This window comes from Centruroides vittatus, unplaced genomic scaffold (genome assembly GCF_030686945.1).
Source record: "Centruroides vittatus isolate TY-2023 unplaced genomic scaffold, ASM3068694v2 contig_1215, whole genome shotgun sequence".
NCBI classification, from domain to species: domain Eukaryota; kingdom Metazoa; phylum Arthropoda; class Arachnida; order Scorpiones; family Buthidae; genus Centruroides; species Centruroides vittatus.
Window position 1 is genome coordinate 848,314 of NW_027120777.1, and position 25,093 is coordinate 873,406.

The 25,093-nt window shown below is 28.6% G+C and overlaps 1 protein-coding gene across 4 annotated transcripts in view; it reads left to right on the plus strand.

Moving 5' to 3' along the window:
* Positions 1-26: 26 nt before the first annotated feature.
* LOC136986885 (phosphatidylinositol 4-phosphate 5-kinase type-1 alpha-like) overlaps positions 27-25,093 on the plus strand; it is a 108,259-nt gene continuing 83,192 nt past the window's right edge. For 2 of the 4 annotated variants that reach the window (XM_067284518.1, XM_067284538.1), the window contains exons 1-2: positions 27-274; positions 22,927-22,964. In XM_067284518.1, coding sequence (XP_067140619.1) covers positions 217-274; positions 22,927-22,964 — 96 coding nt within the window. In that variant the 5' untranslated portion in view covers positions 27-216. The remainder of the gene's footprint in view (positions 275-22,926; positions 22,965-25,093) is intronic. The other 2 variants (XM_067284531.1, XM_067284522.1) reach the window with 1 other exon arrangement.

Sequence of the window (25,093 nt, forward strand, 5' to 3'; positions counted from 1 at the left end):
ACGCATGCGTACTTTGTCCGTACCGTCTGGTAAGCCTAAAGTGTATGTCGGTCGGATCGAGTCGGGATTCTTCCGTTGTCTGAATGTAGCCGAGGAAAATTGTCGACGATCGGAAGTAATTCGAACCATTATTGAATTGAATTTTACAAAAAAATAAGTGGAAATGATCCGATTTGTGATATGAAATATAAAGATAGATTCGGTTAGAAAATCAAAATGGCGACCGACGTTATGGATGGAGGTGCTGTTCGCACGTTTGAAGAAGAGAAGATAGGTCGGTTTATAAGTAATAATAATAATATTTTTCCTTAAATTATAAATAATAAATCATTGTTAAGTTGCGGTACGTGGATATTTAAATTAATAAATAGACTATGACATCACAATACATTTTATACTGTAACTTGTCATACATATAAAGATAGAAAAACTGCTTCCAATTTTCTTATTAAAAATAGGCTTAAAAGTACATAAGTTAATACATAAAATTTATAAATTCTCAAGAGTATTAAGCTGTAAAAAGATAATATATTAATTGAATTATAATTTCTAAAAATTGCATCATGAACTAATTAAAATTAACTCCTGTTTTGGGAAAAATATATACTGAATTAGAATGTTTAATTATAATAGAAGTGAATAAGATTTAATGTTAATTTTTGGTGTTAAAAAAACATACAATGAGTTAATATTTTTTCTATAATATATTAATCATAAACTGTGATTGTAAGAAGGCATTTATGAGAATTTAAATCCTAAATAACCAAAGCAGTTTATTATATTATTTAAAGTTTTTTACTGTGCAAATAGATTTGCTACAAATGCTCTTAGTACGATGGATTTTTATGCTTCTTTTAAAGGATGAAAATATAAATTTTGAAAGCTTCTGTCAGTTTTATTATATTCAATATCTTAGTTGTGTTTTATAATAGGTTGAATTTACAGAATTTTTGATTATGTTGAATTAAATCTCAGTTGATCAGTGATCTGATTTAAAATAAACTTCGTATATATTCACATAAAAACGAAAAAAATTTTATATGATTGATCGAGAGTCTAGAATGGTGGTTCTTAAACTGGTGTTCCGCAAACCTGTGGAAAAAGATTTTAAAGTTTTTATTGCAAATTTATTCCAATGTACTGCAACATATTACCATATTTGTAGACAATTCCATGTTTCTATTTTATTCAATACATTAAAGCATATTAGTTTATTGCTTTGTTGTTTCCTGAGAATAGTAAATGTGAAATTGCTTATTAATTTTTGAATATATTTATGCTAATGCTCCATGTAATAAAACATATATGAATTGCATTTCATGGTCTCAGAAAGGTTGAGAACTACTGGTCTAGAAGAATGGCTTAAAATTATATTTATAAGAAGTTTTTAATCATTTTATTAAATGAAAATAAACACACATATTACAAAATGAAAAATAAAACTTGATATGACAGTTTCTTATAATTGCAGATAAACTGAGTTTCATAAAGACAATGATTACATTCTAATTATTATGTAGACTATAACAATATGATCCAGCTGTGAGTCAAGATCAGAATTGAACCATAGCCAATTGATTTTAAAATTTTCCTAGTTTTCAGGATTAGGTTTTTTTTTTATTTATGCTTGACAGAGAATAAAGATTAACTTTGAAAAGGATATAACTTAATAGTATTTCTGTATTATTTCTTTTTAGTCTGTTTATATACAGACTAAAGTCACTTGATATTTAGAAAACATTACTAATCATATGAGGTATCTTTGGGTGAATAAATGTAAACAGAATATATTAAATAATTGAGTTTCAAATATTACTGGTATATAACTTATTTTATTACTAAGTTTTTGTATATAGTAGCTTTCACTATACGGTATATATGTATATAATCTTATATACTGAGATATACATCAGTGCAGAGTAAGAGGCTTAGTCAAGATATTTTTAAAATAAACTGAAATACTTAAGTCCATTAAAATGTTTAATGACTATTTAGCAGTTAAAACTTTTAAATATTTTGTTTCTGTACATAAAATGAATTTTTTTCTTTTTTGTTTTTGCTAAATTTTAAAAATATAAATACGAAGGATTCGGTGGAAAAGTAGTACAAGTGACAAATAGTATAACTTTGAATATAAAAATCCTTTTATTAAATTAAACTAATAAATAGATATATTAATTGATTAATCTAGAAATTCATAGTAAAATTAGAGAACTAAAAACATATTTTTCAAAACCCAATGTGAACAGCTATATTTCTTCTGACTGACAAGGACTTTTAGTTTTCTCTCTAAATGTATGATGTATATTTAGATTAATCAACATTATAACATGATCCATAATAGTGAGATTTAAAGATAAGTTAATACTTTGTATTTTTAATAAAGAAAACTGTTTTGTCACTTATACCATTTTTCCACTTATTCCTTCATATATTATGTAATTTAATGTTTTTAGCCAAAAGTTTTGCAAAAAGTATTTGTGTTTTGCAATAAACGACAAATTGTGAAAATATATTCTTATTTTTAAAACTTTAAAAATTTGCATTTGAAAGTTTAGTTTCTTAACATACACTTCTAAGAGTAATTTTATTCTGTATTTTTTTAAAAATTGTTTCTTCTATCTTTAAAATTTTTGCTAATTCTAATAGAAACTTGAAAAATTGGACAGGAATATTTCAATATTGAATTTTTTCTAAAATACAAGTATAATTAATAGTATTAAAATTATTAATGGTTTAATATGGTTGATCTTTTGCAAATATTGTTAATTCTTGGAAATTAATTTTACAAATTTTATAAATAAATTACAAGCAGTTTCAAATAATCAATTTTTTATAAATCATACCCTTACTCAGCAGAATTAAATAAAAAACTTAATCAAACACCTTAATATTCGCTGAGAGATTTTTAATGTAACGAACGAACGTTTTCGGTCTATTCAATAGACCATCATCAGGTTAGAACATACGAAAATGGAATACATTATAAAGGGTTAGTTAAAAAAGAGGATAGGGCAGGTGTGTATAAGATTCCCTACGAGAACCAGCTGTTAGGTATTAATAAAGAGTACGTGGGGGTTACCACTAGAAACCTAGGAATAAGGATGAAGGAACATAAGTATGATATTAGAAAAGGGTCCAATACAACAGTACTAGCCCAGATGGGGCAAGCTGAAGGATCCTTGGTACGATGGAATGAGGCGAAAATCATAAAACAGGTACATTCCCCAACTTTGGTAGGAACAGCTGAAAAGATGGAAATTTACAGAAGCAAGCTAAAAGAAAAATGCATTAACGCAAGAGATGCGGAGGGTCTTCCTTCGGCTTGGAAATATGCCGTCAAAAACTTATAAGAGGCGCTTGAACTTTAGTATATTTTAAATTGAATTATTTCCAGTTAGGATAGGTAATATTAGTACATGAGTACGAGTAATAAGTTCTTATTTTACACTTGTTGTTCTTTTATGATGTATCAATAATTTTATTAATGTTATTGGTTATTAATTAATGTTTAGCCAATGTAGTATGTTATTTTATTTTTACACTTATGTACCATTTACGTTTTAATTTTTATTCTGATTGGTTCGGATGTTAACGGTTTTTTGGTATTTTTGAATTTTATACGTGATGTTCCATTTATAATGTATTCCATTTTCGTATGTTCTAACCTGATGATGGTCTATTGAATAGACCGAAAACGTTCGTTCGTTACATTAAAAATCTCTCAGCGAACATTAAGGTGTTTGATTAAGTTTTTTAATCAATTTTTTGTTTGATGAAAATTATATAAAATATATATGCGATAACCACACTGCCAAAAAAAAAACTGTAAAATGCAGTGATATTTTAAATTTTTGAATATTTTTGGTCATTTTTACTGACCTTCTTCAGGATAGAGATGGCAATTGAATGATAGTTTTTATTTGACAAGAATGGAACATAAATGTACTATACTTCTGACAAATATAATTTAAACATAATTATTCCAGAACCAAAAAATGAATGATTTTGGCTGTTTTTTTTACCAAAAAAATGTTCAAAAATTAAAAATATCACTGCATTTTAAGGTTTTTTTCATGATGTGGTTATTTAATGTACTGTGCATGAAGTATCCAAAGAAGTATATGTATGATGATATGTGATATATTAATCTAATAATACAAATAATGGTATATAATACAATAAAATAATGATGATAAAATAAAACTATATAGATAGGATGATTATAAATGAATATTTATTTCATTACAATTACATTTTAGTAGTGAAAATAATAAAATTTATTCTCTGAATTATTTCTTATATATACAGAATTTTTTAATAAGTAATGATATTATATAATAATTAGTTCTTTCTATAGTTCATAAATATATTATAAAATAAAATAAACTGTTACAGAAATATAATACAGTACAATATACTGTATACTATAAAGTATAATGCAAAACATTAATATTTCATACTGTGTATTTAATATTAAAAACTAGATAAATTATATAAGTTGAAATGTGCAGAATTTAATTGATGTATTTCTTACACATTACATTCTTATTTTGATAAATTAACTTAAATTAATGAAATATACAGTACTTAAGAGAGAAAATAAATCAATATTTTTCATTCTTTAACTGTGATTTTAATAGGCTACAAAGAGCATTATCTGTTTACAAAGTATCTGGCAAAAAGGTGTACTGTGATAATTTTAAACAAGATTATTGACTACTTTAGATACTTGAAATGACTATCCATTGATAGTAGTTGAGGTACTTTAACAACACAGCATTTTATAGTAATATATTTGAAAATATACCCATTTTTGATATACTACTTTTGCAATATATAATTTATCATGATATCTGCTTTCAAGTTTTAGAAACATTAGCTTGTTTCATTGAAAAAAGCAAAAATTATTTGATAGAAGAAATTGAAAAGAAACATGAAATGTTTTTCGGTTATAAAATAATAATTTAAAAACTAAATAAATACTTATTTCCTATCTTGAAAATAATAAATATTAGAAATGATTTAATTCAATTATTAAGTTAATTCCAATAGAAAAATTCTTTTACATATTTTTTATTGCATAAAATATATTTATTAGATATCATTGTTTTTATTCTAGTGATTTTTAATCATTATAAAATTAAAAGTGTGAGATACACTTGGCAGGATAATTGATTAAAACTATGAATAAATCATTGTCGTCGTACATCATTGGTTTATAGCTTGTAACATCAAGCGTGTGTGTTTTCCTTTAGACAAAAATTAGCTTTCCCATTAGTCATCATTAAATTATCATCTATCTTATTGTATTCACATCTCAAATATTTCCTGTGTAAGATTCATAAAATACATAAATTTTTTCATAAGAATTTTGATTTGGGATCAAAAGTTACGTAATTTTATTCTGACATTACTATTATACTACTATAAATAATTTTATATGGTATTTACTTTTTAAAAATTATAAATTAATATTTTAAATTATTTTGTTCATTTGTCCAATTATAAATTTATGTTTATTAAAAATTTTTGTTGTATTAAAGGATTATATTATAAATCACATAAATTCACCAAAACACCTAATTTTTTCTGAGCATAAACCATTTTTATTTTACTAACATTTTCAACCTTCAATATATTATATTGAAAATAGCTTTGTACATATATATATAATATATTTTTACTTTTGGATATTAAATAATGTTGGCTCAGTTTTGGTGCTTTTTATTTACATGAATTGTGTTTTGAATTGCTCAATTTATAATTTTATTCTTATATTAATTTGTCATTAAAAATAATTATTTAATTTCATGTTATCAGTAAAACATAATTAATGTTTTTTCTGAAATTTTTGAATTGTATTTAATGGATTGTAAAAATTACAAAAGTAATTGTAAAGATTTTGGTATTAGACTGATATTTAAAATTCTGATTCTCACATAAGTTGTATGACAAAACTTAAGTATTAGTATTGGATTAAAATATATATATATATATTATTATACATGCATCTTCTTGATTGGCAGCAGATTTTTCTCCATGCTTCTGATGGAATGAAACATATTCCTTACTTTTTTCATTGTCCTAACCAGTCATTACTTGGTTTAAAATCTTCAATTCCAAGTAGTTTTGAAAACTCCTTAGCTGCTTTGAAACTATTTGACCATTAATAATGGCACCTTTACTTATCTGTTTAAAAAGCTTGATCAATTTCACTATGCTTTTGTTTTTGGATTCATTCCCTTGAGGTGTTTCTATTTCCTTAATTTTTGCTTCTTGTTGTACAATGTGAGAAATAGTTGACAAATCACAACTGTATTCTTTAGCCAATTCTTTCTTTATTTTACTGCTTGATTTTAAAGAACTCAAAATATTTTTTAGTTCTGGTTATTTACTAGTTTTAATAATGTTAATATATGGTGGAACTGCGCTTAACAAGCATAATTCGTTCCAGAATCTTACTTGTATGCAAAACGATTTTCCCCATTTAAATTAATGTAAAATACAAATTATTCCATGCCGAAAAAAAATACTCAAATATTTTATGTATAGTGTTTATTCAGGGAAAATTATACAATATACATTTTTAAGGAGTGTGAATCATCATCATCATTTCTTCTGGAGCAGAATGAACCAACCTGGAATGTGAATTCGATTTGCAAAAAACAAAAAAAAAAAAAATCAAAATACAGTAATTTCTAATATTTAATTATAACCTTTACATAGCCCAAGAATTTGGTATATCGTTTGACATGTTTATTATATAATGGGTTCTGGTTATTGATGTTTATGTATAATATGTCTGAATACAAGTTTGGAAAACTGTGTGATCACAAGCGAAACTAAGATGCTAACGGAATGAGTGCTAAACACAGACTGATGGAGCATGCACACAATCTGGCACTTCCCCTCTCCTCGTCACTCGTTATGCGAAACGTCACTCATTAAGCAAGTCATTTTTTTACCATTTGATTTGCTCGTTATGCAAATTACTTGTTAAACGAGGTTCCACTGTATATACATATTTATGATTTTAACCATTGCTGAAGAAAAACTTATTTTACATGTTTTACATATTGAGGTGGATAACAATCCACCTCAATATGTAAAACAAGTTTATAAATATTACCAGTCACAAATTTATTTCCTAAAATTAAAAGAAGAAAACACAGGATTTTTTCATTTTATATCATTTTCACACCTAAGGAATAAGCAGTGTCTACTTGGAGTCAACCTTTTATGCCTTTTATTGTAGGTTCTTTTTCTTCTTTTAACTTTTCGTGTAAATTTTAAATGTAATTATTATCCTGGCTATTTACAAGTTTTTATTAGTCTTATTAATGTTAATTTTTATATCATTTTTATGCTATAGTAAATCAAGTTTTAATTTTCTATTAATAATTAAATGTAATTGCAAATCCAATAGCCTGATTTTTAATTTATACCGAACAGTTTGTTGGATTATGTGTCTGGCTATATTAAGGCTAATTTATATCTAATTATTAAATTTATCTTAAAATAGCCTGATAGATAATCCAGTAGATTGTTTGCCAGTAATCAAATGATTATTGCCAAACCAAATTGTAATTAAATATATCATTTGATTATTAATAGATAATGAACAATTATTTATTGTGACATTGTCACAATGCTAGGCTATAATTTTTAATTTATTTAGTTTAAAATATAGAAAGTGGCTATTTATACATATAGTATATCGCGTGATGATCGGGAGTCTTGTTGCTCTCTCCGCTAAGCCTAACACGCATTTAACAGGCAGTCTGGCAGATATTGATGCTGACACGCTTGCAAACACTCATGATTGGCTAGTACTATGTGCCTCTTTGCAGCTTGTTCACTGAAATAAAAGGTTTTCTATTAACCTAGCCTAGTGATGGTCATCTCCTGGAGGGATAGGTTAAGGTAGGGTAGGATAGACGGTTAATGTTACCTTAGGTTCCAAGATGGCGGCTCGCCTGATTCCAGCAAGGAAACTGTGGGGATGCATGTTCTAACCTAACCTATTCTAATAATTTGGTTGCTAATAATTATGGCAATTTGTTAGAATAGGTTAGGTTAGGTTAGGTTAGAATGTGTGTCCCACTGTTTCCTTGCTGGAATCAGAGATGAGCTGCCATCTTGGAACCTAAGGTAACATTAACTGGATAAACAAGCCGTAGTACTAGCCGATCGCAAGCAATAGCGAGCGTGTAGGCAGGTGAGGGGCCTATGAGGGCGCGCAAAAAGAACTTAGCGAAGAGAGCAACACGATTCCCAATCATCACGTGATATACTGTATGTATAAATAGCCTCCTAAAATCCTAAAATATATGCTCTCCACCTCACATTAGTACTATAGTGGCTTGCCCCTGTACATCATACTTTTTCATTAGCATTAGAGTCATGCTGGTCATCTATCAAACTCCTTTCAGGGGAAGTTTTGAATTGAAATAACATGACTTCTGGTTTGCATCAGAAGTTCATTATATAGTTAATTGAGGTCTCCTACCTCTAAGCTTTCCATATCTAGTCTTGAAGTTAATTTATCTAACACCGTTCTTGAGATTAAGGAAAGACAAACTGATGACAGTGGGAACTTATAGGTCTACAATTTTATCAAATTGCAGCCCAATTAGAGCTTGATTTACTATATGATTAAATATATCATGTTAGGATATAAGCTTAAGATTGGTTGGATACTATGAATGGGCATGTAGTTGTCTCCAATTGGTGTGGCAAATGACCTATATGGTTATATTTTCTAAATTAATTGATCTGGAAATGAACATTGGATGGAATTCTAGATAAGCATGCCAAGTCCTGAAAAGTTGATTTTGAAAGTGTTTCTTTCCAGAACTGAAAAGTTTTGAGAGATTTGACATCTTTTATTCTTGGCAATATCAAAATGCTTATTCTTTACTCTGTTTCAATTTATACTAATATACTCCAAAAGTTGATCATTTTATCAAGTAAATAGGGAGGAAAGTTGGGAAATTTAAAAATGATTGCCAAATTCTGGGAATCTCCTGGTTAGTTGATGAGTGTGTCACATTTGGTTCCAGTAGTGTAATTGGCCCAATCTATACAGTGATCAGAAGTTGTGGGCTCAAGATCACTCTGAATTAATCTTTTCTTCCAGAATATTCTAAATTAATTTAATTTTAATTATTGAATTTTATACAAGACGGTGACTTAATTTTCTACCTCTAGTTTAAATTACATAATGTCTAAATAATTTTAATTAACCAGGTTATGCTCAATAATGAATCATGTATTATCATTTGATTATTATTTTTATCTAATAAACCAGAGATAATATGAATTATTGTTTGTTTTTACATAATCTAGAATTCATCACTACATTAGAGAGAGCTTTTTTTAACAACATAAATAACTTTTTCAAGTTAAATTGGCTATTATTCTTGATGGAATATATGAATTGTATAGCTGATGATGCAAGATTTCTGTTTTGTATCTGTGAAGTAAAAACTAAAAGAAATAGTCTAAGGATTCTGAACAAAAATGTATGTAAAATATATATGTATTTAAATGTGACTGCTGATAGCTATTTATAAACTAACATTATGAACAGACGTTCATAATGTTAGTTTTTTAATCTTAATTTTAAATCTAGGTAGGTGTCATTTACTTGATCACCTTCAAGGATGAATTTGTTGTGCTATAGATAGATCTCTGATAAACTCAATATGCACATTTTCTTAGTTTCAGCTTCTCAGCAGGTCACCCAAGTATGCAATTATACATAATATGCATTTTATAGGATGCTGTCCATAAAAAAAATTTGAAATTGTAAGTGAAAAATTGAAATTACCACTTAAAAGGATTCCAATAGACTTACTAATATTATTACAACATTACTTAAAAATTTAAGAAATACGTATTTTGAAGGATTGACTTTCGACCTATTCTTCATATTGAATAATAATAAAAAAAAATGAAAATTCAAATTTTAATTATAACTTAAAGTAATGAGAAAATTATTTTATTGAAGCAAATTTTCAGAACAATTTAAACATTTTAAGTGCTTTAATTTAAAGCCTTGGTGGCTCTTTGTCAGAAGTAAATTATTTCAAATAAACAACTTCAGATGTCTTTTCCATGTTCTGCAAATGAACAAGAACAGATGTTCTACTTAGAAGTGTCTGACAATTTAGTTATCAACAAATTAAAATTGATGTAAAATTTAAACATAAATTTTTAATCATAAATATGAAAGACTAATGTTGAAATCAGTACTTGATTGCTTGTTGTTCTCTCCTTTGGTTGTATGTTCTTTGGAATTAAGCACAAAATTGCTACGGAGAACTTACCATACAGGAACACTTTTTTGATGGAAAAGTAATTTTATTTTCTATTTTTTATGAAAGGAAAATGCAAAACATACAGTGAAGCACTTTATACCTTGTTTTTAGCCGGTTTTTATTGGTTTTAAAGTTTTTGTGTTTTTACTTTTTTTAATAATCAAATTTTCTCTGTTTTAGCAAGTTTTATTTTTAATTTTCACTTTACACGTATATTCTATTATTATTATTTTATCAATATTTAGTCATTTACTATATTTATTTATTTTTTAATTTATTTCAGTTTTACTAGTTTTTTCCTACGGTTTTAACACTTAGTTATTCCAGTAGTCACCAATAGTTACATTTTACATAATTTTTATGAGTTGAATGCATATGTAAAATAGAAATAGCTATTAAATGTATTCTGTAATTTCTTATATAGTCAAAATAATTGACTTATGTGAACCTTTAACGTTCACGTAAGTCAATTATTTTGGTTATACACTTCGCTGTGCAGATTGATTTTATTCCTATATAGTTTTACCATTATATATAATAAGGATTGAAGAGAGGCATTGGCCCAAACTGTTCCTCTTCAGTCATTATATATAAAAAATGGAAAATAAAATCTACTTTTTCCATTGAAAAAAGTGCTCCCATATGATAGTTTTCCGTAGCAATTTTGTGGTCAATTCCAAAGAACATACAACTAATATTGAAAATTTTGCTCCAAAAGTAATGCTTTCAGTTTTTTTTTTCTGGAAAACCATTTCAACTAGGGAAATAAAACTTATAGCCCATATATTATTAATCAGATCATTGACATTTCTTTATTTTTCTATTTAGTCTTCTTCACATTCTACACTTTTTTTCAATGATTCACCTTGCTATCAGTATGATTATTTCATAGTGTGATAGCTGTTTTTACTTCATTATTCTTAGAGAAATGATATCTTTGAAATCTATCCTACACACTTTAAACAACCTTTAAAATCCAGTAAATTTACACATTACATTAAATTTTTACATTAAAAAATTTGGTTACTGGACTTTAAAGGTTGTTTAAAGTGTTTAGAAAAGCCTTACTGTCCTTACAATGTATTATCATTTAAAGTCGTCTACGTGGACGTTATTTATTAATAGGACCTTGTACTGGTGTATTGGCACAGTAATGAGAGTTAATTCAGTAAAATTTTTTTATTTTATCACCTGTAGTAGCAATATCCGTACACATTTTACACGTGTTTCGGGCTAGCATGCCCCTCATCAGCAGTACATAGTACATAGTGGTAATATTGCTGATGAGGGGCATGCTAGCCTGAAACACATGTAAAATGTGTACGGATATTGCTACTACAGGTGATAAAATAAAGAAATTTTACTGAATTAACTCTCATTACTGTGCCAATACACCAGTACAAGGTCCTATTAATAAATAACGTCCACGTAGACGACTTTAAATGATAAGTTGTTTAAAGTGTGTTTGTGATTCTTTCCAGTATTGAAAAGGTAATTTTAATCTATCCTACATTGGCTAAACAGATGGAAGTCTTAAGCTTTCATTCAATTCAGGATTGTAATATACATCTTGATATTGTCATTTCTGAAAATAAATCTGGCTTGACTTTAGCTATCTAATATTGTAACTTTATTGTTTCCATGTTACATTTATTGTCTATAAAATACAAAAAAATTTAAATTTAGAATAAAGTTATTTTAAATAAATATTTTGTATTTTTTGAATTTTTTAGTTGTTGGTTTTTTCAACTATGTTCTTTTAACAATTGTAGTATATGTTCAATTATAGCTTGAGGTAGCCCTTTCAATAAGGTTGAAAATGTTTGCAGTCATGTAAAATTTTGCTGAAAGTATAAGTTGTGTTTATTTGTGATTTTAAATTTTATTCAGTTTGTTTATTATTTGTTTAAGAAGTCTATAAGGATTATTCCTTTTTGATCCCAAAAAATACTTCATATGATTTTTCCATCTTAGACATTAAAACTTAAAGGTTCTCCATCAATGAACAACTTTAATGTTGCCACTTCATTGAACTTTGATTTGGGCTCACAGAGTAATTCTACATTTTTGGTCTGATAACAATTGTGAAGAAATTTTTCACTAATTGATTTGTATCATTCCAGAAAATAGGCATAGTCCACAGTTTGTTCTGTATTCTTATGTAAGCATATGGGGAACCCATTTTGTAAACAATTTATGCTAGATAAGCTCTCCCAAATTGTGTTAAGGACACTGAAGTCAATTTTAACACTGCCACATAGTTCTTGAGTAATGATGTTAGGCAAAGTTGAGCAGATAACACTTTCTCTTCATTGTTTACTATCATTGCTGTACAAAGGTTTTGGCTTATCTTTTAATCTATTTTTCTTCACTACACAATATTTTCATTATTCAAAAATGCATGTTGACATTATTGACATGAAACTATCAGTTTATGATTAGAAAGTCTAATATTTTCCTAACATTGTTGCATTTTGTTTACATAAGTGTTCCTGCCAGAAAAAAAGTAAAAATATTACTTTCAGAGAAATTTCATGACAATTAAGATGTAAGTTTATATAAATTAACACAGAATAAATCTTTCTTCAGTCTAAACGGTTATAATTACAATTAGTGACACTAAGCTTAAATCTATTAAATATCTGCAACTGCTTAATTTATTTTTTATTTAATTAGAAATAAAGGATTAAATATTAAAAAAGAAATTTGAGTAACATTTAATTTTCATATTGCCACTAAGATTTCATTATCTTTTCTGTTCATTATGTTGGCATTCAAATCTTTTTTTGTAAATCCAGACTTTTTGCACATCCTTTGATACAAGGTAACAATGTTCTAGTGTTTAGTTTTTTAACTAATTATGCATATTATATTAATAGCAAAATTATATTGTTGTTTTAATGCATCATAAACAATGTATTAAAACATCAATATAATTTTGCTATTAATATAATATGCATAATATAATATAATTTTGAAATATAAACTTTTGATGATAGTAGTTTATGAAAAACCAAAAAATTTAAAATGAAGTAAATCCAAATTTCTGTTTTGATGATTTTCTCTCATAGCATGTGCTTATTCATTTCTTTTTGATTTTATTCACTTAGATATAAGAAAGGTAAGCTAATTTGTCTTACATATAATAGTATTTTTACATAATGCTACAATATGTAAGGAGTAGATTCCAAACCCTTTTATTTTGTTTCAGGATTATGTATAGTTCATTTTTCTGTTTATTTTGGGGTTACTTTATTTCATTAAGGATAGACTACCACATCTCACCTGGGCAAAATTCTAGAACTAAACCTTATCTTACTACAACAACCTATTATGTCATCTTACTCAGAAATGACATCTTTGGGGGGAGACTTTCACAGGAAGTTAAAAGAATGATTACCTGCCCAAATTGTCATTAAAGAAGAACAAAAAAATTATAAAAGATTAAATGTAAGGGCAATGACACAACTTCAAGAAAGATTATTATAGAATTAACTGAATGTTAGCCACTTAAGTATGTTAATAAGGTTATGGTGTAATCGTGTTACATCACCACAACCACACTCTAAGGAGGTGGAGCTAAGGAGCGAGCGAGGTAAAAGCAAGTCTTTCAAGTTTCATTGATGACATAAAGTTTCATGGTGAATGTTAGGTAAATTTAATTTGTAAAATTTCTTTGTGAAATCTCGTTATATTTCATTCTCATATTTTTTCTTGTTGGTTTTGTGGAGATAATTATAGATAGTCATAATTTAATTTTCAAGTCCCCGAGTGTCTGGAAAGTTCTTATATATTTGTTTTTTGGATTTAATAAAATATCTTTTTATTATATTTCAAATTTTTATTAACTTTATTTCCTTCTTGTACATATTCAGGTCTAGAATAATAAACAGATTTTTTCATTATCACAAATATTAATTATTTCAGGTTCTTTTTGACTGTTAACAATTTTGTTCTTATTTGTTGCCTATGTAAAGGTAATAAAACAGGCCTAGTAAACTTGAATCCTTGTTTTTGTAACATATCGTTAGGAAATATCCAGGCTCTTGATAGAATTAGATAAGATGTTACAAATATATTAAACAGACATATAAGGGTTGATCAAAAAGTTTCTATTTATTGTTACTCATTTTCAGAAATTGTATAAAATTAGGGGAAATAGTCTTCATGTGCATTGAGAAACTTACCTCTCACAGACTGACTATTAGTTTGAAGATACTATCATGGAATAATTGTTTGCTTTAATTGAATCGTTCCTGAATTACAATGTGCACACTGAAATTCAAGAATGATTTAATTCACAAAGCAAACAATTCCAATGATTTAGACTGTATGAAGGATGTTAGATATTTCTGTTGTATCTGTGCAATGTAGACTCTACAGTAATACGTGACTATATGTTTGATATGCAGAAAAGTAACATATTTTGTAAGTTTTCCTTATTGTGGGACCACCGGGAGGTCGGATGGAGTCGGACCTCCTTTTCTCGGTTCACAGGTCGGTCAAGACCTGCCCACTGTCGAGGATGGCTTGTCCAGTCTGGAACTAATTTATTTGTCAGGTCGAGTGGAGGAGGAAAGAGCGGGATCGTTGATAAGACAGAGGCGAGATTCGAATAAATGACACCAGTTACAAGAACAAACAAAATTTATTACGAAACGATAACGAACAGTTACACCGAATAATATTGACAGAGATATTACGTACTAACATAGGAAAGTTCGAACCCGAGAGAGAGTTTACAAACAAGTGGTCGTCATACCTCAACAAGTATTGGAGTCGGATGACAGAGTCAATACAAAAATCCGTAGTGGCGTAGCAGCTTTGACGTAGAGTTTCGGCGTAGCGGCTTTGTAGAATTTCGGCGTAGAGGCTTCGAGTCCGACTAGAGGTGGGAGCTACGAGCAACGACCCCTTGGTTCTTGCTCCCCTCCTTTTTATTTCGTCCCCTCGTTAATTTTCTCGCCAATAAGCGAATTTTGTCTTTAGTTCCGAGTGTGACTCAGTTTCGAGTTTCGAGGGGTAGGGGATAGGTACGGTCAATCCCTTAAGACTGGTCAGTTTTTGGTTTGGAATTTGGTTATTGATGTCAAGATAATGACTAGTTTACATTTTATTTTGCCGGTCAATTCAAACTCTCACATTATTGTTTATTTTGATGGCAGATCTTAAATGTTTTAATGTTTCACACTAACAATGCTCTACAATAGTGAAGATGATGACTACATTGGGATGCTTGAAATCCAACTTATGAACAACAAACCATGTAGAATCTTTTCTGATACCAGTTGAACAATTTAATATCAACAGACTGACATTTTTGATCACAAACTAGATCTTCATCAGGACAATTTCAATGTAGAACATGTAATAGAATGTTATTTAAAGTTATTTGTTATCTAAATATATAAAAACTTAGTCAAAATATAACAAAAAATAAATAAATAAATAAATAAATTAATATACAAATATATCCAAGCTTGGTAATTTTTGCAAGGGAATGTTAACACAGTTATCACTAAAGTTTGAACTAGGATTTTTCATAAAACTACTGCCTCACATATGAGAGATGATGCTCTTCATTGTAGTTGATACACAAATCCCAATTGAGTGGTGATTGTATCTCTAAAGCTTGTACAGTTTTAAGATCCCAAAGTTGAGTTTTAATTAAACACTTGGCTTTATTTCCATCTTTATTTAGTTGATATGTGCCATTTGCACATTTCAGGCATAGGGCCCCTCATCAGTTAACGTTATCATATTCGATCTGCCATGCATACACGGTTTAAAATCAATCGACACATGTATCTTATTTTTTCTATAAACAGAGTAATCTCTTTTACACACAGTATTTATATCTGTTGTACTGTGTATAATCTTTTGCTTATTTTACGATATCCAGTTATCACAATATCTAGAAGATGTAGACCGTGGTTGTGTTCATATTACAGAATACATAAGTGATTTTTCACAAGGACATAAAAATTCTTTTTCATTAATGTCTTATGGCTGTTTCTGCCTCATTTTCTGCGCTGCGACGTAGTACAAATTTGCATATTTTCAGGGTTATTATAGATGGTAACAACAGTGTAATTTATTGCAACAATCACAACCTGATTGTTACAAATGGCACGTATCAACTAAATAAAGATGGAAATAAAGCCAAGTGTTTAATTAAAACTCAACTTTGGGTTCATAGTCCAACAATCATCAAACACTGTTTCAAAGAAGAGAGTTCTAAGATCATCTTTGTTATTGTATTGCTTGATGATAACTGCATTACTAAGATCCATGTGCACTTCATTATTGGTGCACTCATGGTCAAAGAATATGATGAGCATGATTTTTGGTGAACACTTGGGATCTGAAGTTTTTGGTCATGATGAGGTTTAGTGCCATCATTGTGTTGAGGCTGTGTTTGTTTCTGGGTTATAATAATGACATCATATTTTGTTTCAAGTCACAATGTCATACAAAAACTGGTTTCCTATATCTTTACATTGTGAAAGATGCAACTGTAACATAGTCATGTGATATTCCTTTCGTACTTCTGTAATGACCATGGAATCCGTGATGAGCATATTTTGTGTTAACTCAAATCATGTATGATAGTTTGTAATGTATGTTACATTTTATTTTTTTAATTTGAATATTGTCATGTGGCAAGAGAATGTTCCTTTTGTTTTAAAATGTTCAAGTAATAGCATTCCATTTATGGAAATGTGTAATAACCTAAAGGTCTCTGAAAGTGATTGAAAACGTTTATTTTTTTCAATAAATGTATCTGCTGGAACCAGTATGGAAGCTATCTGCGAGTGTTTTTGTATTATTTTTCAGCTTTTGCAGCATTTTCTAATTCTGAAAAAAAGTTAAAAAATTTATGGACTTTTGTAACCCTATGCAAATTGTGGCCCAACTTATTCACTATGACTAGAATATTTATATATAACTCCATGATCTAACCTAACACCTAACATGTCTAAATTAATGATCTTGAAGTAATTCTTTCCTTTTCTTTAATATTTTAATGTCTGATGTCCACTGATTTGGAAGTTCACAAATAAAAACACTTTGTTTATGAATTTTTGAGCCAGTATTGTTTAATGGATATAAGATAATGGAATATTAAAATAATTTGAAACAGAAGTAAAAGCTGCTTTAAAAAATGTTAATCTAGATTTATTAAGACTGGTTTCTTCAAGGTAAATGTGATATTTTTTCTGAATAATATATCATCAAGACAACAAGATAACATCAACAATCAAGATTTTACAAGATACACTCTTTCCTTGGCTTTCTTCTTTCCATATAGAATTATTTTTTAGCTATTTATTTATGCAATTTAATCTTTTCAATTTTAATTTCCTATAATAGTTGAATTTCTTGAAAATTTTCTTCATTGAACTGTTGACATCATTGCTTTCATGACAATGGAACTAGTTTGTTCAACTATATTCCTAAAGATGAACAGTAAGTTCAAAAGCTCTGGGATGTTTTTTGATATTTCTTGTTCCATTAAAGTATTTTTTAATCCTTTTAACATATTTTTGTGAAAAATGAAAAATTTTCTGAAGAAAGATGGTATAAATGTTATATGTTTTGAATGTGTTGTGCTTCACTTTGATTCAGATTTTTAAAATATACAGGTACCGGTACATGACTGAATTTCCGTCAATTGATGGTCTGATACCTCTAATCTGGACAAAATTATGAGAGAACTTGAATTTTCACAGCAATCAGGCTAATTTATTAAATGGCCACAGATGATGGTGTTTGTAGGATGCACTTATTTACATTATTTACACTGAACCTGTTGATAGCGATACTGCAATTTTGTGATATTCTTAGTTTATTTTGCTTAAATTTAACTTAACTATGAGAGATGAATGTCAATGGTGGTGTCTATGGTAAGTTTCTGGTAGTCTATGGTATACTTCAGATACGTGGAAAATGTATAATTAGTCATATAGAAGTAAGTTGATAAATTATCAGGTCAGTCCATAAGTCCATGCGCATTTTTATGACCTTGAGAAAAATCTTGTTTTGCTGTTAAAAATGTTAGTCTAATGTGATAATTTTTACACTGAAGTGTTAAATTGGATCTCATTCATATAATACTGTTCAGAATTGTGAACATTTCAGTTGTTTATTTTCGTTAAAATGGAAGTAACCTACGAATACAAAAGACATGTTTTATACTTTTTATTTTTAAGTGGTGAGAATGCTACAAATGCAGCCAAAAAAATAAATACTGTACATAATCAAATTGTAATTAGTGCAAGGACTGCGCAGAAGTGGCTTGAAAGATTTAGAAACAATGATTTTAGTGTGGAGGATAAGGCTCGTACTGGAAGACCCGTTGACTTTGATGATGATGCTCTCTCTGCACTAGTTGAAGCAGAACCATCTTTAACAGTTGATGAAATTGAGGAATGTTTAAATTCATTTCATGGAACTGTTCATAGACACCTACTACAACAAATCGGAAAAGTTTCAAAGCTAGGAAAATGGATACCACACGAACTGTCAATAGCTAACCGACAACAACGTGTAAACATTTGCACGTCTCTTTTATCCCGCATTGCTTTAGAACTTTTTCTTGGTAGGCTGGTTACTGGAGACGAAAAATGGATCCTCTATAATAATGTGACGAGAAAAAGACAATGGATGGATCGCGACAAGCAGCCAAAACCGACTGCAAAATGGTGGGTTGCATCCAAAAAAAATTCTTTTGTCTGTTTGGTGGGATATGTCAGGTGTAATTCACTTTGAGCTGTTAGAACCTAATCAAACAATTACAGCTCAAATGTATTGTGAGCAATTAGAGAGTTTAAATAAAAAATTGAAAAAAATCGACCGTCGTTAGTGAACAGAAAGCAGATTCTCTTGCAACATAACAATGCCAGACCACACGCTGCAAAAATAACTGTACAGAAACTTGAAAGCTACAACTGGAAAATTTTACCTCATCCACCATATTTGCCAGATATTGCTCCCAGTGATTATCATCTTTTTTGCAGTTTGCAGAATTTTTTAAAAGGGAAAACTTTTGAGGATGAGAACAATGTAAAAACGGCTATTTCTGAATATTTTGATTCAAAACCGAAATCATTTTACGAAGACGGGATTAAAAAGCTACCATCAAGATGGCAAGAAATTGTACAAAATAATGGTGAATACATTATAGATTGAAATAAAATTTAATTAAAATTTTTTGCTCCTTTTTTTTGTAGATAAAAATACGCACGAACTTATGGACTGACCTGATACTATTATTATACATGACCATGGTTGGTCTGGAAAAATATTTAATATGACTTGGAACCAAAGGTGCTGGAAATTCGCAGGTGTCTTAGTCTTAGTGTTAGATCTTCCTGTGCCAAGTGGAATGCTGGGCATCCAGTTGTCTCCAGCAAATGCAGTCAGCTGCAATGGTTTCAGTATTGTCTCATGGAATGCTAATCTTCTATAGATATTTATATGTAGAGTGCCAGATTATTCATGGTCTGTCTTGTTTCCTTTTTCCACCATGTTGTTTCCGTTGCAAGGCTACTTTTGATAATTCCTCCGGCAGTGAAGTACATGCCCTGCAAAATGCATTTTATGCTTTGTAACAATATCCTGTACTTCATTAGGTCACGTCTTCTGAGGTCCATTTGTGATATGGTTACAATATGTAATTCTAAGTATTCTTTGAAGAGAGCATTGATGGAATACATTGAGTTTCTGAATAATCTTTGTCTCTTTCCATGTTTCTCAGGAATAGATTGCAGTTGGAATGACAGTGGTGTTATAGAAGTGTATCTTAGTTGCTGTACTGATACTCATGTGGACCAGATTGAGCATATTCTCTGAAAGACAGCTGATGCTTTACTATGTTAACAGTTTATATCAACTGCTGTGTCTACTTTTTCTTTAAGTTTAGAAGTAGCAGTATACTCTTGCAGGCTAAAATGCTTCAGTATCATATCTTGAAACAGTGTACATCTGCATTTACCTCCTGATCCAGTTTTTCTTTCAATGTTGCCATGTTCATGTCTCCTTTGTAACAATTATTTATTGATGACAATGCACTCTCTGCACTTATTCATAAGAGGATAAACCTTCAGTATTCAAGTTATGGATTATTTTTACATGTTATTAACTGTCAAACACTTTTTGTTTCACTTATGAAAGACTTTGCACAAATTTTTATATTAATGGAATATACAGTCATTGGAAATAATACTGCAGTAGACTTTGCCAGCCATTGAAAACCATTTTCATGTTTATGAAATCATTGATAATTTAATCTTTAAAATTTCTTGCAAGTCTGCAGCAAAATGATACTTCAAAAAATTAAATGCATTTTTACAACATTTTGAGTGGGGCATTTTTTTATGGCTGCTACTGTATATTTGTATAGGAAATGATGATGATACAGAGTATAGAATATATTTTAGAAGCATTTTCTACATATTTCACGAAATATTTAGCTGACATTGAAAAATAAATTATTTCAAAATCATTTCTGACACTTAAATAAAATATTTTGTTTTGATTTTTAAAGTTACTTATTTGAAAATAAGATTATTATTTGATATTCAAAAGTTAAAATTTAAATGGAATATTTTATTTGTGGAACAGATTTATAACCTGATAATGGCCTATGGGTGTAGGCTGAAAATGTTTGTTAATAAAATAGAATTCTCTCAGCAAATGCATAGGTGTTGTAATAAGTTTGTAATTTATCTCTGCTGAGTACTTTCAGACTGTATTCTCTGAAAGTTTCATCATTAATGAAAGTAATAACAATCAAACTAATGAATCATCATGATTCATTAAATTTATGAAATCTATTTTTGAAAATGTGTTAAGTGAATAAATAAAATGTTTTCGTTGAAAAGTTTTAACACTTAATTTTAGTTTATTGATAGTCTGAATTTATTATATTTATCTGAAACTATTATTGGTTTCTTTTGTAATAGATTCAAAAGTATGTTTATTGTAATGATATTTTGAATATGAAATATATATTCTGAATATTTGATTAGAAAAGTATTAGTTTAAAAATAATTTTACTCTAAAAATCTTTGAATTATTTGTAACATATTAATCATTTATTACACTAAGAAAGCAAATACAGTAGAGCGTCGATAAGTGGAACGTCGGTAAGTGGAATGGCCAGAAAGTGGAACGATTTTCACTCGGACTGTGTCGTGCTGAATCGAATGTTTTTGATACTAAATTTACTTCTAAAGTATAATTTTCATGTTTTTTATATTCTTTAATATATTTATTTTGTTTGTACAAAATGCAGAAATAATTTTTAACGATACGATAGCCTCGATGATTATTATAAAAATTTTCATTAGGCTTAAAATCGACAAAAATTCAACACGAAGCGACACGCAACGGAGAAAAATTCAACAGGAAGCGATACGCAACGGAGAAAAATTTGAACATCGGACAGGTTAATGTATTTTTTCGTACAAAGTCGGAAACTGGAACAAATCATTAACTGGAAGGACCCCTAGTCCCCAATTGGTTCCACTTATCGACGCTCTACTGTATTTTTATTGTTATATATATATGGTCAAGTCCACTTAAGAGACCAGAAGGGAACAATTCACTTCAGTGAGCACTCTCCCATACATTCCTGATTTTCTCTGCTATGTTTTATATTAATGGGACTCCTGTTAAAAGTGTTGGTTAGAAGGGCAGGGCAGTCTGTTTAAACAAGTGCCATATTGGCAGCATTTTTAGAGTAGCATTCTGCATAAGGGAGCACTATTCTGATAAGGATCTATCTTTAATCTCACAATATATAGGTACAGGACACTCTACAGTATGCTATTTGTTGAGATTTGGTGAAACCTTCCATTGACCAGTTTTATAATAAACAATTTCTTACAATCATAATGAACAGATTTTATTGGACACACATGAGGAACAATTACATATTAAAATGGTATCATAAAATATACATCAGCAATTAGCATAGATCACAATGTTTCATCTTGAGGGAACAAGCCAAGTAATCATTAACAATCAGATTATGGAGGCCACATGACTTTAAAATGATAATGTACTTATTTGTTTTAATGTATGTTAGGGAGGAATTTGGAGTTAATCATAAAAAATTAGGGGGTTGGAATTTAGAAATTTTAGAGCAGTGGTGATCACATCTTTTCAGCTAGGCCTTCAACTGTGTTTCTGGAAATAAGTAAAAGTAATGTGACTGATAAATGTACTTTGTTTACTGATTATTTGACAGAACAATTAAACTGATGATATAAGGATGGAAACCAGTAGGTAGGTAAAGTAAAATTAAGTGATAATGAATTTTAATGTTTCTAAGAGTATTATAAGTTACATAGAGCTCATGAGACATGAAAAAAAAGTGGAGAGAATTGAATACCAATAACAGCACTCTGGAAGATCTCATTACTTCAGATAAGGGAGCATAATGTATGATTCCAAGAGTGCTCTCTTAAACAGACTTATTTGTATATATTTTCCTTTTTTATTATATTATATAAAATAAATTATATATTAGTTTTAATTTCTAAAGTAAATTTGAATTGCAGTTTCATTAAATATAAACTTTTAATGTTTCCAGATGATCCACCTCCAAAACCAAAACCTCCACCAATTGATGTAAGTATTTTATACAGTTGTTTACTATAATTATTAAGTATTAATTTGTATGTTGATTTTGTTTACTGACAAAAATTTAATTTCATAATAACTTATTTAAATGATAAATAAATAGGTTTTAGGTAATTAAATCAGAGATATGTAAAGTTGTTTTTGTTGTAATGACTCACAAAATCAAATGATTTATTGTAGTAGTTACTGACTTATTGTTTTATGAATTCCACATTTTCTACAAGAATGTCTTAGACTTGAACTTGACTGTTGTTATGTCAAAAAACAGTCTGTTGAAAATATTACATTAGATAAATAAAAATTTGTAATGTTTTTAGATAAAAATTGAGATATTTGTTAAAAACAGACATTTTATTTTGAAAATGATATAGTTTAAATTTTTCCATCAAGATCATATATTTATAAGTTTTGCAAGATATAATATTCTTCTTACAGTAGAGAAATCACAGTAAAAAGGCGTTAAAAACACACATTTTATGTTTTTAATACCTTTTTAGTGTGATTTTTCTCTACTGTAACATTCCTGGCATGAGGTTAAGTTATTTTATCAATATGCTTCTTCCTTCTCAAATTATGGTAATCCATTTTCCTTAATATTGTTCAATGGTACTTCACTTAACAGATCTGCTATAAGATTACCAATTAATACTCCTTATTTTATATAACTAACTGTTTTTATAAGGTATTATAGTTAGTGCTCTGAACATGTTACAGGAACTAAAATTTTTTAAAGATCTAATTTTTAAAATTGTTGGAAAAATAATAGCTCTTGTATTTATTTATTTTCTTATCGTACAAAAAAATACATAAATCTAGAAATATAATTTCATTAATTATTAAAATGTATTTGATTCAATACTTTTTTAGATATATTTATACAAATATTTATCTGAAAGTTCTAAAACATATGGTTTTGCTATCTTCAGCTCTGAAAAAGTTATGTAAGTTTAAAAGGAATATTGTACTCTAAATGTCTTAAGAAGATATCAAAAATAATTGTGTACATAAATATACATAGAAAACCAAGCTCGAATTACAGTAGTAATCAAGTGATTGAGTCAGATGAGTTTCAGGTTAGCTGCATAGGTATTATGTAGTTTGGACTTAAGGTAAGCAGTTATATGCTGCCATTTTGAATTAAATTTAAATTATTAATTTCAAAAATAAATTAATTTGGACTATTTTGAAAGAAATAAATTGATCTAGAGCAGAACTCAAATTTGCAACTTCTGCTTACTGGAATAACATAACTGTGTATCTTTAGTCCAAATTACATAATATTTGTGTAATTAATTAGCCATGTTCTAGCCTGATAATTAATCTGGTTCTGTCATTTGATCATTAATTGTATGCATTGTAATTTTCTTTTTCTTTATAACTCAAACTGAATTCCTTGAGTTACTGACTGACACTTACACTGTTTCAACCATCTGAATATCAGCATATTATAACTTTCTATTTGAGAGGGTTTAATACATGAAAGAGTATCTATAGGTAGGTTTGGTTTATTTGGTTAAGGAAATGTGGATACAAAGCCAAACAATCACCTTAAATACTCTGGCTATAAATTCACTAATTTAAATAATTTAATACTAAGTAATTTGCTACTAGAGGTAGACAGGTGTCATATCTTATCTAAATTAATAATTATAATTTAAGTAATTTATTAATTTATTAAATAATTTAAGGGTGAGGCAGTTCTTTTCTTCCAGATGAGTGAATTTATAGCCTAAGTATTTAAGGTGATCATTTGGCTATGTATCTATATATTGGGCTTTGGGTTGTTTAATACATCTAAGGAAATGTGATATGGACAACATGCCAAGGGAAATGCTCCTGGGAGGACTTTCTATGGGAAACTGGTCCTATTTAAGTGTTACAAACATTAAGAAAATCTGGAAAATTCATATGGCCAGCCTGTTGTCAAGGCACAAACCCATGATCAACTACCAGTGTTTGATGGTTTCATTGTTGGGTGCATATTTATAGGTAATCTTAGGTGGATAAATTATATAAAATACTAAAAAGAAATGCAGATGTTTTTATTTGAAAATAATGTATTATACTACAAAAGATATGGTGACAAAATTTTAATGATATCTTGTAAGATATTCTAT